The sequence below is a fragment of the Manacus vitellinus genome, unplaced genomic scaffold, assembly GCF_001715985.3.
Source record: "Manacus vitellinus isolate BGI_N305 unplaced genomic scaffold, ASM171598v3 scaffold_25_pilon, whole genome shotgun sequence".
Lineage (NCBI taxonomy): Eukaryota > Metazoa > Chordata > Aves > Passeriformes > Pipridae > Manacus > Manacus vitellinus.
In genome coordinates this window covers 5161860-5179488 of record NW_021939882.1, presented here as the reverse complement: position 1 = coordinate 5179488, position 17629 = coordinate 5161860, and the positions used below count along the sequence as shown (strand labels likewise).

Below are 17629 nucleotides of genomic sequence, written 5' to 3'. Positions count from 1 at the left end.
CCGGTCCCCTACCTGGGTTATTTTCCCCAAGTCCTGCGATTCCCTGTCCTATGTCTGCTCCCAGAAAAGGATCATCAGGCCCCCCTTGAGCATTTCCATGGCTTGCCATCTCCTCTGACCTTCAGTACTGCGTGGTCCTGAGAGATGCTTTGAAAGAATACAAGGCACTTTCTTTGAAGCTTCAGGCATTTGATTTTCCCCTTTTTCCTTAAACTCTGTAGGTTTCCCTTTCCTAGGATTCTTCCTTCTGCCCCTGTGTCCCACACGTGTTCTTCATGGTCTGAAATGATCAGACTCTGACCTGTACTGCAGTTTACATTCAGGCCAACCAAGTTTATTGATTTATGCCTTTCTGTTTGTTATTATGTCTTAACTATCTGTTCTCAGGGATAAAAATTTAAAATTCAGGTTTACATGCAATATCTGTTCTCATGGATAACCTGAATTTTAAACTGTTTATATGCAAAATCTTTGCACATTGGGGAAATTAAGGTTTTGAATATAAATCTTAGTGAAGGGTGAACAATGAGCTGAAAACTGAGAGACAGTCACCATTCAAATTCAGATTGTAATGAAATCTTTGCTGTAATTCTGTTAATTTTTCTTGTTGTTGTTGTTGTAGGAGATGACCCACTCCTGGCCCCCTCCACTGACTGCAATCCATACACCATGCAAAACTGAACCCTCCAAATTCCCCTTTCCAACAAAGGTCAGTGCTGTATTCAAATACTGAATGTTGTAAAAGTAACTCCTGTTAAAGATCAGGATTTTGGAACTCTTACATTCAATTCTGTATAATCCGGGTTTATTTCAGTGCTTTATGTCTCTTTATTTTGCTTCAAAACCACTTGTCAGCAGTGACCTTATGAGGAATGTCCAAAGTTTTCCTCTGTTTTGCACGGATAGAAGTCTGCAAGGTTGTCTATAGTCAAACTTTCTTTTTTAACTTTTGTTTCATAAATTCAAATCTTCAGGATACTTGAAAGGCTTGAAAATGCCTTTGAGCCTTTTCCCTATTAGGAAAATGGTTTGCACTACTTATGTAGAACCAAGTGAGTTTCCCTCCATGTAGCAAAGGATCAGAGTCTGGCTGATAAATGCTGAGAAATTTAAGTGTATTTCTCTGCTTAAACTGAAATTTCCTCCTTATTTTGAAGTGTCTTTCTAAGAGATTTTTACATTTACAAAAAATTAAAACCTTTTAAAAATCAGAAATGTTCAGATCACTTGTTTCAAAAGGTCCTTTTCCCAACCTCTTGTGTGCTTAATAACTATGAAGGGTTTAAGCTGTTAATTCTAAAGAGAAAACCACCTCTTTGCTGCTGTTGACAGCTCTGGGCACATTTCCAGGAGACCTGCTGGAGCTGACACCTCTGAGGAAGGAGATCTCTCTCCTTCCCTGGGGTCGGGTCTGGCAGCCCCAGCTGCAGGGTTTTGGGGCACACTGGCACTGGGAATTGTTTGCCTTGAAGAGCAGCTCTGCAGTCTGCAGGATCCTGGGAGCCCATGGGTAGGCAGGGGAGATAACTGTGGGTAAAACCCAGCTTGGAGATTCCTGACTCATCCAGGAATTCATGGTTTGTTTCCTGTATCTGCTGATTACCAGTAAAAGATTCAACTCAACAATAGGATTTTTCTCCAGACTCAACATATCTCTGTGAGGAATTGGGGTGCCCCACCCCTAACTTGGCATAGCTTCAGACTATAGAAATCAGACTATCTTTTAAAAGTTACCTTTGTAATGATTAAGACTATGTTTTATTTGACCTACTGCTGTTTTAGAGCATCATTTGCTGCTCTTAATTTCCTGTTTGATCCAAATTGCTCCCCAAACCAGAACAGTTGAGAGAATAATTTTAAGAAAAGTTTCTCACTGAGGTTTCTGATGTGATATGTCTAAACCCGTCGTCTTATGTGAATGATTTGACATCGCCTTCCTTCAGCCAAAGGTTCCAGGTCCATGCTGGAAGGGCATATCCACAAAACTACCCCAGACTGGTATGAGTTGAGCTTCTCATCCTGGCTGGATATCTCAGAGCCATGGGCAGTCCTGCTGTCTCCACCCTTTGTGTGGCATGTTCCTGTTTCACTGCATTTTGTTTCTCTCCAGTGATCAGAAAATTCAGAACATGCCATTCAGTTCTCAGCTTTACTTTGGAAGGCATATCTAGAAAGTAAATCCTGTCGTCTATTTTCTTAGCATTAGATCAATATTAATCTTGCATATACTACTCTTAGTCAGGGTTTATTTGCTGTGTTATATAAAACTGTCAGCCTGGAAATAATTCGTACCTTTTATTATAGAGAAAGAAATCCCACACCTTTTCTCATCAACAAAGGTCCTTATTCCACTACTTTGAATACTTGAATACTTTGAATGCTGCTTGTTTCTGTGTATCCCTGGCATTTGACTCAGTCTGAGGAGAAGTGTGCAGAAATCCATGTCTATGACACAGAGAGAAACTACCTAGGACTGCACAGTTATGTTAACGTTTGAACAAAAAAGGTGGCTTGTGGGGCTTTCTGAACCTCTCAACCAGGATTGTGTTTCTTCACCCAGTTTGCAAAAAATTCCATTTATGGCTGCTCTGACTCTCTTGACTTTTTGCCAGCTTTTTTATTTTGTGGCTGCACATCTTAGCCGTGGAACTCTGTCAAATTCTCTCTCTGCATCCAAAGCCTATAATTTCCTCTGCCTTCTCCCCTCTGTCATTCTTGGCAGCAGCAGCTATGCAGAATTCCAGTGAGTTAGTGAGCCATAGGTTTGTGCAGTCTGGGCCCAGAGCAGAATTCACCAAACAAAACAAAACAGTGGTTTACTTTAATCAAGCAGTTCTGTTGCAGGAAAGCTCCTCCTCTTTAATACTGTGCTCCATTTATTACAAGTCATATGCTGAAGTGTTTCACAGCATTTCTCCTGTGTGCAAAAGTTGGTATGTTTCTCCTGTTCACACAGAATTAAGCTCCCTTTGGTGGACCACTTGATTTTATTTGTCAAACTGTTGGGATGGGATTGCTTTCCTCATGTGTAGAGAGTGAGTAACTTGAAGGAACCCAAACTCCTGACTGGGGCCTCTCTGATTACTATAAATATATCTAACAGTTACCAGGAAGTCTTTGAATCAGAAGATAAAACTCCATGAAAATAGGTCAGGGAAAGTTTTATGGATGCTATGAAAAATATGTAGATTCCTGAGACTTGATAAAAAATGTTATCCCGTGACCTAACACTCTGTAATTTTATCCATGGGCTCACAGTCAAAACCGCCAAAAATACTGGCATGTTTATAAAATATATTAAAAAACTCCAGCTGTTTGCTGGGGAGGGGAAGGTTTTTGTTTCCCAGCACCACGGGAGGCTTGGCACTGTTTGTACCTGCGCCGGGGCCTGAAGGCCATGGAGAGGTGGATTCTGCCTCCAGGTTCCTCCATTCCTGCCCTGTGCCAGAGTGACCAAGGCCAGCAGTCGGATCCCTTGATCTGCAGCAATATGGAAACTTCCTTTTGAGAAATGAAAATGAGATCTGACCTGAGATTTCAGCTATTAAATAGAAATGGGTCCCGTTCACCACAGCCAGGTCTGTGAGGGGGGAATCCAGCCCCCGATGCCGTCCTGTCCAGCTGGAGAGTTCCTCTCTCCACGTTTTTTTGTCATACTTTTTGTTTCCTGCTTAAGTGTCTTCCCTGTGTAACCGTAGCAGTCTATTATATTTTGGTTAAAAGGGTTTCCTTCCTTTCAGTTGTTTTGAATTTCTTTCTGAAGCAGACCTTTAGAAGCTGCTGCTGTAAATATCTTTGGAGTTGAAAGTAGAGCTGTTTTTTTTTTTTTGATCTCTGAGTTTCTTAAAGAAATATGTATTCAATAGATGGCAAGAGAGTTGGAAAAAGTTGCGCATTTAACCATAACACCTCATTAAAGTGCACTTAGCTGAGAGCCTGTGCTTTGCCTTCCAAGTAGGAAGCTGACTAAAGCGAGGAATTAGGCAGGTGTGTTCTGCAAATTCCTCATCCGTGTGCTGGTAAAGGGGTGCCAGTTCCCCATCCCATGCTCCCTTCAGTGCAGTGCCTCTGGAGGTGTGGTGTTTGATTACTGTGTGGTCGTTACTTCTTTTTTGACTTAGTCTGTTGGCGTCTGAGCTGCCAGTGGCAAAAGAGATTCAGGGAATCACACCTGCCCTCCTCCTACCTGTGTAAAAGATAAAAAACCAGGTTTTATTTTGAAGGAAGTGTGACTGTTGCTTTCTGTTGAAGTCACAAGACTTCTCTCCATCTTTGCTTTGCACTTTAAACAGAGGTTAATTTTATTTTATTGTCCCTTCCTTTCTTTCAGTTAGTAAGGATCAGAAACACCTTCCAAGGAGAGTTCCTTATCAGGTTCCCCATCAAGTTCCCCATGCACAAAATACTTGTTCAGTGCATTATTGCAACTGCTCCACTTGAGAAATACAAAGTTAAGGGAAATTGAAACATTTTAAGTCTGCTTTGCTGTGTAAAGCTTTTGTGTGTTTAAAAACCTCCATTTTATAAATTGCCTGGCACTGACTTGGCTGTGTGGCAAAACTGGTTCACAGGTGTACCAGAAAAAGTGGAATTCATTTTATTGTAATTTTGGTAGGATACTGCCAGACCATTTAGGTAAAACGTATGTATGTAGCTAAAAAATTGGAAATATTTGACTCAATTTGTATTTCTGGGACTGGCAGTTGTCCTCATTTTAAAATGAGGTCAGGAAGGTCCTATTTTAAAAAGATACTCCAGCCTGGAAGTGGGTTTTCAGTAGCTCAGTAGCCTCTGTGTATTTGTTTGTTAAAGCAGTATTTTAGGGTTTCAAAAAAGTTTATAATCTACTGTGTCTTGGGAGTCAGAACTGAGGTTTCTGTGGAATGGGAATACTGAAGATGATAAAAGTGCTAAAATTTGCAAGGCTTCATCTCTCACAGCTAGTTTTATATGATATTAGGAAGAAATTCTTTGCTGTGAGGGTGGTGAGGCCCTGGCACAGGTTGCCCAGAGAAGCTGTGGCTGCCCCATCCCTGGAAGTGTCCAAGGCCAAGTTGGATGGGTCTTGGAGCAAGCTGGGATAGTGGAAGGTGTCCCTGCCCATGGCAGAGGGGCAGAACAAGATGAGCTTTAAGGTCCCTTCCAACTCAAACCTTTCTGTAAATCTATGGTATCATTGTGTATTGGCTTTTGCACAAGGGAATTGTGTGATTTCATGGAGATTTGGCTATTCTGGGAACGCTGTGTTGGCTACCCAAGCCTGGCTGGATTTACCAGGGACCCACATGGAGTATTCTGGGCAGAGTGTGCAGAGCTGGTCACAATTTAAATCTCAGATTGTCCCTTAGGGTCCTTTGTGGCTGAGATAAATTTTTTTGTTGAGAGGTTTTTCGTGTCCTCATTGCTTGTCCCTCAGGGTGCTGTGTGTGCCTGGAAAAGGAAAATGAGGAGAAAAGGGTTTGAAGGAAAATACTTCAAACAAGCAGCAAAGTTTGTGTATAAGGAGGATAAACAAACATTCTGAATGGTTCCTCTCTATGCTAAACATACAGGGAGCTGGGATTTATGGAAGTTACAGAGGGATTCTGGAGTTCCAGCTATGATGCAGTGCAACTGCCCAGCAAGGACGTGGGTGAGCTGGGCTGAGGAAGAGGAGTGGGAAGCTCTTCACCTGGGCTGCTCTGGGGCCTGGATAATGAATCCCTCTTTCTGGTTGTTGATAGTTTTTTCCCATTTTTCAGAGGTTAGACGCCATCCTTGAAGTAGAAAGAATATCTTCCTTACAGCCTGGTTTTTAGTATGTTAAAATTCCCAGTGGAAAAAACCCAACATTTGTGATCTTTTCTTCCTTTAGGAATCTCAGCAGTCCAGTTTTGGCACTGGAGAACAGAGTGAGTATATTAAACTCCTTGGAATATGTTTAATGCTATTGTTGACATCCATGATTCTCAGCATCTCCTAAGATGTCATGTTTTTTAGGGAATGAGATTTTCCAGACTGGTAATAAGATGGAGTCTACTTTCTCAAGTTTTAAGCTATAAAACAATTGCTTGATTTCCTTTTGTTTCTTTGTTCAGATATAGAAAGTTATCACTGAGTTGCAAGGGTGTTGTGTTCTAGGAAAAAATAACTATTTTTAATTGATCACATTTTCTAATTCTTGAAAAAATGCTTCCATGGTTGATTGAATTGAAAATAGCTGAGTATTAAACCAAAACACTTTTACAAAACCCAACTCCCTGCTTGGGGACATATTGGAAACTGAAATAGTGCTTTTGCTTATATTCAGTAGAAAAAGGACGTTGCAGTTTCACTCTTGGTTTTCACTTCGACATTTTAAAATCAGGAGAGAGAACTGGTCAAGAACTCATATAATATGCTTAGTAATATCCTTGAACTTCTTGTCCCAGAATGCATTTTTGGATTTTAGACAAAAGCAGTTTTATTTCTTTTAACTGTGTAATTATTTTGAATATTGCTGAAAGTAACACTTAACACAGGTAACATACCAGCTAAAAGTGAAATCCATTTGTTCTGTTACCTTCCAAAAGTCTTTCCACTCCTTCTTGAAGTGATTAAACAGCTTAAATAGTAAAAGAAGAATGGTTTATTCTTAGATATTCACAAGCAGCTTAATGTGAACACCTGATACAGTGGGGATTTAAGGAAACAAATTAAAGCTTAATTCCATAATGCTAAACCATAGGCTCACGTTATAGGAGCAGCTGATCTTTAGGTGTGTAAAGGAAGAGGAAGGTTAATTAAAACACAGAGCCAGTTTTCAGCTCCAGTTTGGATTTTCTGGAAAGCTTTAAACAGTCTCAGTTCTTGTTTCTGTTGAGCTACACTCAGTTATTTGCCAGGATTAAAGAAGAGGGAAGGGGGAAAAAAACCAAACTGAAAAGCAGATGATATCAGTGTGTATTCCTGTTGTCAGAATTGGTGTTTCAGAAAGATTTTGGGATGTGGAAGTTGCTCATCCACTCAAAAGCTGTGTGGGGATGCTGAAACAGTCAGAGCTCAATAGACAGATCTATATCCCATATCCTCCATGTAGAAAGCAATAGTTTAATCTTAGTAGAAGCAAAACAGATTTCACAACATTAGTAACAAACTGTGTATTCATTTAGACAACAATGATTTAAATGATTTTCTTGATTAATTTATTGGCTGTATTTAGTACTTTGCCTTGGCGTTCCCTCCCTCCTTCAGTCTGTGGGAGGTTGTACCTTGTGTCACCTGGTTACTGCTCCTTCCTGTCCCCTCAGCTGTTCATGGTTTATCCATGACTGTATCCTTGTGACAGCTTTGGAGTGACTTCTTTTACTGCCAGAGTTTTCAACTGTGCATTTCTTTTTCTCTTCCTCTAGAACGATACAATCCTTCGTCCAAAACATCCAATGGTCATCAATCCAAATCGTAAGTAGCTGTTGAGAAAACATTTCACAAACAACAGTCATATTTTAAGAGATTTGGAAAATAGCTGTTAGTAGAATGTGTCAGCTCTTGCACAGACACTTCAGCATCCTCTCCTTGGCTGGCAGGAGAAGGGGATCAGCATGTGAGAGTGGGCAGGACAGGACTTACCAAACATGTGCCTTGCAGAGCTGTCAGCTGGAAGCAGCTTGTAGGTGTCACAAATACAGGATAAGGAAAGGTTTTGGATTGGAGGAGACAGAAAACTGTGTCTGGGATCTTGTGAGGTTTGTTCTGCTCAGTCTATTAATTCACTGACGAATGTTTCCATTAGTTATGGACACGGACACAGCAACACAGAAAAATTTAAAAGCAACTGGAATATTTTAGATGGCTGTAGTCCACCTTTCTCATACCTAAAAATCAATTATATGCAGTTAAAAGATTGTTTCCAAACACATATACCCATAAAAATAAATATTTACTGGCTGATTGTATGTTAATGAAAGTAGAATCTGAAAACTTACTCTCTGTTACCATTTGTTGGGATGCAGTCACAGAATTAAGTCTGGTTCTTCTGCCACTGAATTGGCAAGATTAAAAAGCACGTGACCTATGGAAAAGAAATAGAACAAAAAGAAACCCCCCTCAATTAATGTAGATTTACAGTAAGTTTCCCCAAAACATGCAGTTTAAGAAGATGCTGAGAGGAACTTTGCTGTTTCCAAAGATGGGAAACATGAGGACATCTGAGAACAAGAGGCAAGATTGAACACATGCTGAGCTGGGATGCATGGGAAGAAAGTTTAGATGATGTTTACTGTGACAATTCAGCTTTAAATGATTTTTTTTTTTTTTAAAGTGATTATGATCTGGTAAAAAAAGCCTCTAAAAAGGAGATAACTGCATCTTTTCGAAAAGGATAGCAGTGACAAATATTTCAGGAACACGATCCTAGAGGCGGGTATTCCTTTCCAGATCATCAGTAGGAACAGCTCTACTGTGAAACTCAGAAGTGTCAGACTTTTTAATCCTTTCTCATTTTCTTTCTGCAGATGCGAATCAAACCAGACAGAGTAAGATGTTTTATTTTTATAATCAAATATATTTCTCCCTAAACATAAAAGCCCTGTTAATATGTTTTCAGTGTGCTCATGTATTTTCAGTCTTGTGAAATAATGTATGTATGACTACCATAAGTAATTATTGCTTTGAATAATAATAATTAATTATGGCTTAGGACAGTTGCACTGTTGCCACAAGACAGGAAGCAGCCACTGGTGTTGGCTTTCTTTATTCCATTTAAAACACTGTTCTTGGCCATTGTGTGTAAGAAGTTGAACATATACAAGTTACCTCCTCCCACATCAGTAAATTGTGTCAAATTTCCTTTCTAAATTTAGCAGAATGGACTAAGGAGTCAAAGTACCTGAATCCTTATTCTTCTCTAAAGAATGACTCAGCTCACCATTCTTAAACATGAAATGTTTGAATAGTATCTGGTGGCTTTCACCCACGCAGCCTCTCTGTAGGATAAACAGTGGCATGTTGAAATCTAGAAGAATGCTTTGAAAGTAATTAAAGTACCTGGAAAAACTTGTCTCACTTTCTCCCTTTTACTTAGTATGTTGAAAGATGACTTAAAACTCAGCAGTAGCGAAGACAGCGATGGAGAGCAGGTATGTGCCTTAAATCAGAGTTCCAGAAAAACACTGAATTCATTCATGGTTCAGTCCTGCAGCAGGATCAGGTCCCAGCAGCAAACTGGGCAGTTTAACAGGAGATTTGGGATTAAGAAACTAAAATCTAGTGGAATGTTTTTAGGCAAACCTCAGGTATTCCTAAATGTAATCTTGGGGGGAAATTGTTTTGTGAAAACATTATGCTTTTATCTAGAAATTCTTGTTTACTGATTTCACGTGGGCTTTCTCTGAACACCAAATGGCAACAGCGTACTTTAGAACATAAATAATGGCTCATTATTTAGGATGGGGCCCTCATGTTCTGCCATTCCAGCTAAAGAGTTCATGGTGTAAACATCTCTGTGCATTGGTACCTTGGGACTGTGTTTGGGATGATAAGAGGTGCTCTATATGTCAGTGGGAGTACAGCAGCACCTTTATTTTTATAAAAATAAATCTCTTTTTTACTCTTTTTGGTATTAACTTTATGCAACTTCTACCAGAAATGGCCCTTAGCATGTGAAATAAAAATACCTGTATGTCTGTGCTGCCTAGCAGTAACTTCACTCCTCTGGTGTTTCTTTTCTTCATGTTCCCAGTTCTAGTACTTGACTTTATTCATGTGGAAAACTTGGAGATAATGCATTTAGTCAGTGAACTCCAAGTACCCTGGGCATTTTGGGATTTCAGCATTGTGAAATGCTGAATCATCTGATTCAAAAAGATGGAAACGTGTTATTAATTAGTGGTAGAAATGGGAATTCTCACAAAGAATATAGAAATTTGTGGTGAAAACCTGGAGAAAATAACTCTTGCTTTTCTTTCTGTGTAAGGAAAAAGCAGATAAATTTAAGCTGCTGCAAATACTGAATGAAGATGCTATATTAAAAAAATGAAAGGCTCTAAATTGATGTCTTGCAACTTAATTGTATATACAAGCCTAAAATGACTTCTAGAAGCTTCATGCTGTTTTTCTTAATTGCAGGACTGCGATAAGACAGTGCCAAGGAGCACACCTGGAAGGTAGGAATTCCTGGGGGATTGCAGCATAGGAAAGAGAGGAAAGATATTCAGCCTAGTCAGCAGTCTTGGCTTGAGCTCATTTCCAAAATTCATATTTGTTCTTTGTCTTGTATTAAAGCAAAAGGTGATTATAATTTAATCGGTGATTAAATAGTGTCTATCCTGCAAATTACACTGACCACTTTGGGAGGCAGGGAAAAACCAAAGTTTGGTTGTTTCCACAATGAACTGTGTTCAGTTATGTTGCATTTTCTAGTAAATATTAATTAAAATTTTATATTTTGTAATTTCTAATGAAAGGAGTTCTAGGATGTATCTGGGGCTTGGGTAATGTTTGTTTTTCACCATTTTTCTTTCAGTAATTCTGAACCTTCCCAGCATAACAGTGAAGGAGCAGATAACTCCAGGGATGACTCGAGCAGCCACAGTGGCTCTGAAAGCAGCTCAGGATCTGACTCGGAGAGTGAAAGCAGTTCCAGTGACAGTGAAGCCAATGAACCATCCCAGAGTGCATCCCCCGAGGTAGGGTTTTGCCCATGCTTGGCATTAATGCTCAGCTTTAACACAGGAAAGATGAATAAATTCTCAAACTGTTGGAAAAAAAAAATAGACCAACGTGGATTCTTTTTCAGGCTGGACTGTTCTTCTGCCGAAGGACCTGTAGTTGGGTATGACAATTCTCTATATAAACAGACACCTGGTGTTTAAATTTGAGGTGGTCTGTACCACCAGTTGTCTGTTGGAAAGCAGAAGTTAAATAACATACCTTAAAAAACTATGACATCAAATACTGCCTGTTGATAGCAGCTGCTCCAGATGAAGGGAAAGTTGAGCTGTTATTTATACCGGTATTTCATTTGTTATTTATCTCAGGTGTTTGGGTGCACCTCTTGCTTTGGTGTGCAGCATCATACAGCTATCCCATGGAAAAGATGGAAGAAATGCAATGAAAAATGAAATATCTTCTCTAACTCTGTTTTTTAATTTGTTTTTAGCCAGAGCCACCACCGACAAACAAGTGGCAACTGGATAACTGGTTGAACAAAGTCAATTCCCATAAAGTGTCACCAGCTTCTTCCGTGGACAGCAATATTCCATCCTCCCAAGGCTACAAAAAAGAGGGACGGGATCAGGGCACAGGGAGTGGGTACACTGATCAAGGTGGATCCAAGGATTCCATTTCTTCTACACCAGGGAGAGATTCCAAACCCACCCAGAAGGGCTCGGAGAGCAGTCGGGGCAGGCAGAAATCGCCTGCCCAGAGTGACAGCTCGGCACAGAGGAGGACTGTGGGGAAAAAACAGCCCAAGAAAGCAGAAAAGACATCTGTGGAAGAGCCTAGAGGAGGTCTTAAAATAGAAAGTGAAACCCCAGTAGATATGGCAACAAATATCCCTTCAAACAGGCATAAGGCGGCCACAAAAGGCTCCAGGAAACCCAATATAAAGAAAGAGCCCAAGTCTTCCCCTCGGCCTACGACAGAGAAAAAGAAATACAAGGCTTCAAGCAAATCTGCCCAGAAATCCAGGGAATTCATCGAAACAGATACCTCATCCTCTGATTCAGATGAAAATGAGAGTCTGCCTCCTTCATCACAAACACCCAAATACTCTGAGAGCAATAGGACTCCTGTTAAATCTTCCATGGAGGAGGATGACAGCTTTTTTCGGCAAAGAATGTTCTCTCCTATGGAAGAGAAAGAGCTTCTTTCACCACTCAGTGATCCTGATGAAAGGTACCCACTCATTGTGAAGATTGACCTGAGCCTCTTATCCCGAATACCAGGGAAGCCTTACAAGGATGATGCACCCAAAGTGGAGAAGAAAAGCGCCCCGGAGAAGCACCCCAGGGAATCCCAGAAACAGCCGTCGGACAAAAGTTCTACAAAAGGCAAAAGGAAACACAAACAGGTGATAATTTTGTAGAGAGATTTGCCTGTTACCTCAGCCCACAGTGGATTGTGTGTATCCCAGAACCCAGATCACACCTCAGTGTAGCAACTGAGCGATTTAGGAATGGCTTTGCTACCTGTTTGTGTAGAACACATGGATCATCCCTGTGCTCTTATGGACGAGACTGTTGGGATTTTCTTTTGGAGGAAGGACATCCCTGTAGCAGTGTTTGTTAGCCCTGTACCCAGAGGTCATGGAGGTGACACACATTCTGTGCCTCTGAGCTCTGCATCCAGCCCTCTCCTGCTTCCCCTTGACCTGGCACCAGCTCCTCGTGCCCTGCAGGCCAGCATAGGCAGCTGATCCAGTGGAAAATCCACCTGGGTAAAAACCCCCCAAAAAGTCAGTTTTCATCTCAGTCAGCTCCCTGAACTATGGAGTTGGCTACTGCCAGGATAAGGGATGAGGCAGGACTGCACCTTGGGCGTGGCAGCAGCAGAAAACATCATCTTGGGGTGCTGCTTCACTGGGAGCAGGGGATCTCTCCATAATAATATTCAGTCTTTTTCAGAAAAAGCATTTAATGTCTTCAACTATAAGTAAAAAGCAAGGGTGGCTGGAGGCAGTAAAATGGAGAGGAATCAGTGGAGGAATAGTACTCTTGGGAGGAATATGTCAGAAGTAGTTGATGGTGTAATTTTAAACTGCTTTTAGAAACCTCAACACACGGACAGAGCAAACGTGGGACTGTCAGATGGACTGAGTGATCCACTTTCAGTTTTTATAAACATCTGGTGTCTGTGAATTTAGGGCCATGAAACCCTGGATCGGGGATTCAGAAATCCCTGTGCTACTCTGGATTTTACTCTGATTTTGACAGGGATTTGGCAGTGGTTGTGAGACTTTGTTGACATCTGCAATCCAAGGATTCTGTGAAATCATTGAGAGAGTCATTTGAGGGGATAGATAGTTTCAGTTAAACCAGTTTTCCCACTGAGTAACCAAAGTAAACTTGATCACTTGCTGAAATTAATGTCATCTGGGAGACTTGACATGTAACCACAAACAGAGGTTTGTCCTCTATTTTCCTAACTAAGTTTCCTGTTTTCTCTAGTTGAAGAAATGAAGTCAGAAAAAGAGGGTTTTTTGTAAAAAGGGGATCACACTGACCAGCACAGTGAATAATTTTGCAAGTGTTGCTGTATAATTCCTGATGTTCCTGAGAATGCACTTGCATGCTCCAATGGGTCTGAATTCACTGACTTCTCTTTCTTTGATCAGTTACACCTTTCAGTACACATTTGGAGTTAGAGCATTAAAGATCTGTGCTCTCACATCTAAACCAGAAAGCTTTGGTAAGACCAATTAATTTAGGCTTTATCCCAGAAAACAGTCTGATGTTTCATTTTTGGGAAGCCTCTGATTACTGTGAGGCTTCCTGGTGCCACCAGAGAGGATGGAATCCTGTGTGAGGCAAATAAAGAACTCCCCTTTTCCCCGTCCCTCCAGTTTTAGGTTTGAGTGCTCCAAACACAACTGGTACCACAGGTCTACTCATTGTTTGCTCTTGTGTTTCCTTGGTCACAAGGCTCAGGGTTGCAGCATCAGTGTCACAAAACAGAAACCTTTTGGGTCTGAATGTGGGATGTGTTACCAGGGGATTTCCTCTGTGGCCTCATTTTCCGTTTATTCACTGTATTGATCCCTCAAGTGCTCCATGAAGACACTTGAGAAATTCATCTTCAAGATCCTTTGACTTCAGGATTAAAATGTATATAAATATATAGTCTTCAACATCTCTGAGCTTAATTTAATAGACTGATTAGATTTTTACCCTTTCCTGGCATTCATAAGACACTCTTTAAACCCTACAACATAAAATCTGTCTCCTGATCTTTGCCAAAGCCTTTGGCAGATTTTTCTTGTATTTCATGATGATAATATATTTGTGCTAAAATGAACAACTTGGCTGCTACTGCTTTTATGCAGGTTGTAGTTTAGTAGCCAGACTTGGTTTTTCATTTTGTTCCAATATCAGGGTCTGGTCAAATATTTGATAAGGATTAGATGCTGTAGGTCATGTTTTTGTGGTCTGTGTGTATTTTACTCTGTACACTGTAAAACACCTGCTAAATAGGGTCTCTTAATGTGAAATATTGCCACTGTCAGTGAAGCTGTAAAAGTGGATATTTCCTGGATGTATTTCTTGTTTGCTTTACTCAGAATGAGGATGAAAACAGAGCCAGTGAAAGCAAGAAAACGAAACTGGAAGAAAAAGCTCCATCAGGACACAAGACTTCCAGCAGTAGGGAGTGAGTATCTTGGCTGTTCCCAACACTGAAGGCTCAGGGTTGTCACAGAGAGGATGGTGCCTGCCTGCACCCTCTTCTCCACTCCCCTACCACAAGTGTTTCCTTAATCATTTAGTAAAATTTCATTATTTCTTACCTTCAAAAAAATTTATTTCAGAGTTTCTAATATTAGTTGGTGGAAATTAATTTTCATACCCAAAAACATTGGCCAAAGACAATTGTGTTACTTAACAGAAGTCAGGTGATTGCTTCCTGGTTTTCTCTAATACACAGTGGAGTTGGTTTTGGTTTAGAAAGCAGCTCTGCAGCTGGCTTTTTGATCTTGCAAAATCTGTGCTTTTAAATTAACTCAATCTGGTAATTCTTCATTTAGCAAGTTTGTAAACTGGGAGTAAATTGCACAACTGACTTTGTCTTGGAAGCTGATGGCACTGAGCTTTGGATCCATGGATTTAGCCTCTATCAATTTAGCTTGGAACTTTAGCTAAAGAAAAGAGAGAGTGACCCAAAAGCAAAGTAATACGGAAATAGCAAATCAGCAACACTGTTTAATATGTTATTTCTGAATTTCCCGTGCTTTTTGCAATTGATTTATTTGATTTATTTCTTGATCAGTGTTAATTCACAGAAAAGAGTAAATTTTTTCCACTGCCTTTTGAAAACTGCTGTTTCAGTTCAGGCAATTGAAAACTGGTGTAATTGTGCCATGGATAATATTTCTAGTGAGTAATTGCCAAATTACAAATATGTGAGAAGCTGCAGCACATCAAATGTTACAACTCTTCTTTGCCCCTCCTGAATTAAACAGTGTCTTAGTGTTTGTTAGGAAGCAGATGTGGAATGAAGGCACACATTTCTAGCTTGATTTTGCTTTTTCACCTGCTATTTCTGATATTTCCTTGATTGCCAGTGCAGTTCTCTGAAGGACACTTAATTAAATGAAACTCTATGATTTTATAGGAATAATGTGTAGAAATAATAATTATGGGAAGCCAGGAATAGCCAACAGCATCCCTCAGCAGCCAAAGTAAGACTGTCCTGAAAGGCTGCACTGAGGAAGTTTTCCCATTCCCTGGGTTCCAGTGATTTATCTGGAGCATCTTTCCCTGGAGCTGTTGGCTGGCTGGTCTGCACAGACAGCCTGGCGCTGACATTGGCTTGCAGTGCTGAAATTGTGAGTGTTTAGGGTGTTTTTTTTAAGAACTGGTGTAGGGGTGTGGTTTTATGGTTAGAACTTGTCTAGTTTTGCCTGTGTTTTCAGGTCAGAACAAATAAAATGGTGAAAACGAGTTCAATCTGGCTTTGAAGAAATTTATTCTCCAAAATTATTCTCCTTTTCTCCATAGCTGGTTTGCCAAGTCTTGTTTAAAAACCAAGGGTTTTTCAGTTTAAAAGTTAAAAATCGAAGTTTTGTGTGTTGGGTTTTCTTGGGTTGTTTTTGTTGGGTTGGTTTTGGGTTTGGTTTTTTAAGGAAAGAAACCCTAACCCTGAATTTGTTCCTTTTGTGCAGGTCTTCAAAGCCAAGTGCTGTTAAAGAGAAGGATTTACTGCCATCTCCTGCTGCCCCAGTCCTACAGAAAGATTCCAAGCAGGAACACGGGTCCCGGAAGAGGACGGTCAGTCAGTCATCATCCTTAAAATCCAGCAGCAACCCAGGCAAGGAAAGCAGCAGTGGCAGCAAAAGCAGCTCCTCTTCCAAACAGAAGAAGACAGAGGGGAAGGGTTCCAGTAGTGCCAAGGAAGCCAAGGTAAAGGGCTGACTCTGTACATGCCTTAAACCTCCTGCTTTGCTCTGCAGTTTGATCTAAACAGTTTTTAGTTCAAGTTAAAATGTAATTAATATTAGATATGCATTGTTTTGTGTCATAGTGCTTAGGTGCCTTGGAAATCCATAAGTTAGAAAACACTTCGGGGGAGAGGTGGAATACTAATGATTATCCTGCAAATTCTTCTGTTAATTGATTAAATTAGTTTAGTCTTAGTCATCTCCTGGTGACTGATGCTGCCTGTGTATTAATTGGTTAATGAGAAATATCGCTAGAAAGCTGTCTACACACTGGTAAATGGAACAATGAAGTTGCTCTTGTCTCCTCAGAGCAGATATAGAACTTGTCCTGGTTTTGCAGGAGAGCAGGAGCTTGGTCCATGCTCAGTGCTGGGCTGGGAAGCTGTAGCTCTCATTTTATGACATTGTAAGAGCTCAGAAAGATAATTTTAACTCCAGCTCAGGAATTTACAGTGCTCTCTGTGGTTGGGGGGAAAAAACATGGTTATGAAGATGGTGCAGCAAATGGTTTTTAAGAGATTTAGGTTGAGAAGATGTTTAGATGTGATGGAATTTAAAAATATAAATGTCCCAAAGCCAGTTGTATGTTTGTGATATGTTTGTCATTTTATACTTCAGCTGTGCTTACTCATACCTTTCTCAGAGTAGTACCTACTCCTGTGGGGTTTTTTTTCAAGGCAAATGCATTCAGCAGAGTGTGTTGTTTATAGAAATGAGAAATTAAAATCCTCATCATCTCTTTGTTAGAGTGGAAGAGCAAAATTTAGAAACAGTGACATGGGAGATTGAGGGAGGAATTTCCTGGATCTAAGTGTGTTTGGAAAGCCTTGGCTGCGTCCTTCCCTCTGATGGAGAGGGTTGGAGTGAGGAGCTCCATCCCAGCCTGGTGTCTGCTCTGTGCCAGCATTAGGTGGGAGCCTCCTGGAAGTTGATTATTTATTCCCTGTGCTCAGTGGCAGCTCAGGCAGCTGCAAACTGTCCTTGTTGCATAGAACGTGTGAAGTCAGGGGAGAAATTTACACAACAAATGCTTCTCTTGAAGGCAGAGGAAATTTAACTGTTCTTTAAATGTATTATTTGGCATTGATTTCCCTTTCAGGAAAAGATTGTGAACAATTCCTCCAGCTGCCCTCCTGCCTCTGCTCAGGCTACGGAAAGTGCAAAGTCAAGGAGAGCAAAGCTCGTTTTTGATGATAGGTAAGAACAGAAAATTGCCTTTCCCTCTCTGTGGCTGCAGATCTCAAGCACAACCAGCTCCTCATGGAGAAGAGTTGTCATTTTGCTTCACAAAAGATCTGACATGAAAGCTCTTTGTCAAAGAAAATACCTCGAAAGGAAAATAAAACAAATACTTCTTCATCTTGTGCAGACTTTAGGTTTCATTTGTGCCAACTCAGATCTCAGCACAAGGTTTACTCTGAAAGCACTTCTTTAAATTCATTCTACAGATGAAATTATGTTTGGACCAAATATAATTGTAGCTTTCTGGTTAAAAGCTCTTTAGAAATAGAAAAAAGT

At 40.5% G+C, this 17629-nt stretch overlaps 1 protein-coding gene across 1 annotated transcript in view; it reads left to right on the top strand.

Moving 5' to 3' along the window:
- AFF4 (AF4/FMR2 family member 4) overlaps positions 1 to 17629 on the top strand; it is a 34748-nt gene that overhangs the window by 7129 nt on the left and 9990 nt on the right. The window contains 11 exon segments of the mRNA XM_018073591.2: positions 623 to 709; positions 5855 to 5891; positions 7371 to 7419; positions 8472 to 8492; positions 9041 to 9095; positions 10084 to 10121; positions 10481 to 10643; positions 11117 to 12031; positions 14237 to 14325; positions 15836 to 16073; positions 17211 to 17308. Of these exon segments, the coding sequence (XP_017929080.2) occupies positions 623 to 709; positions 5855 to 5891; positions 7371 to 7419; positions 8472 to 8492; positions 9041 to 9095; positions 10084 to 10121; positions 10481 to 10643; positions 11117 to 12031; positions 14237 to 14325; positions 15836 to 16073; positions 17211 to 17308 (1790 nt within the window).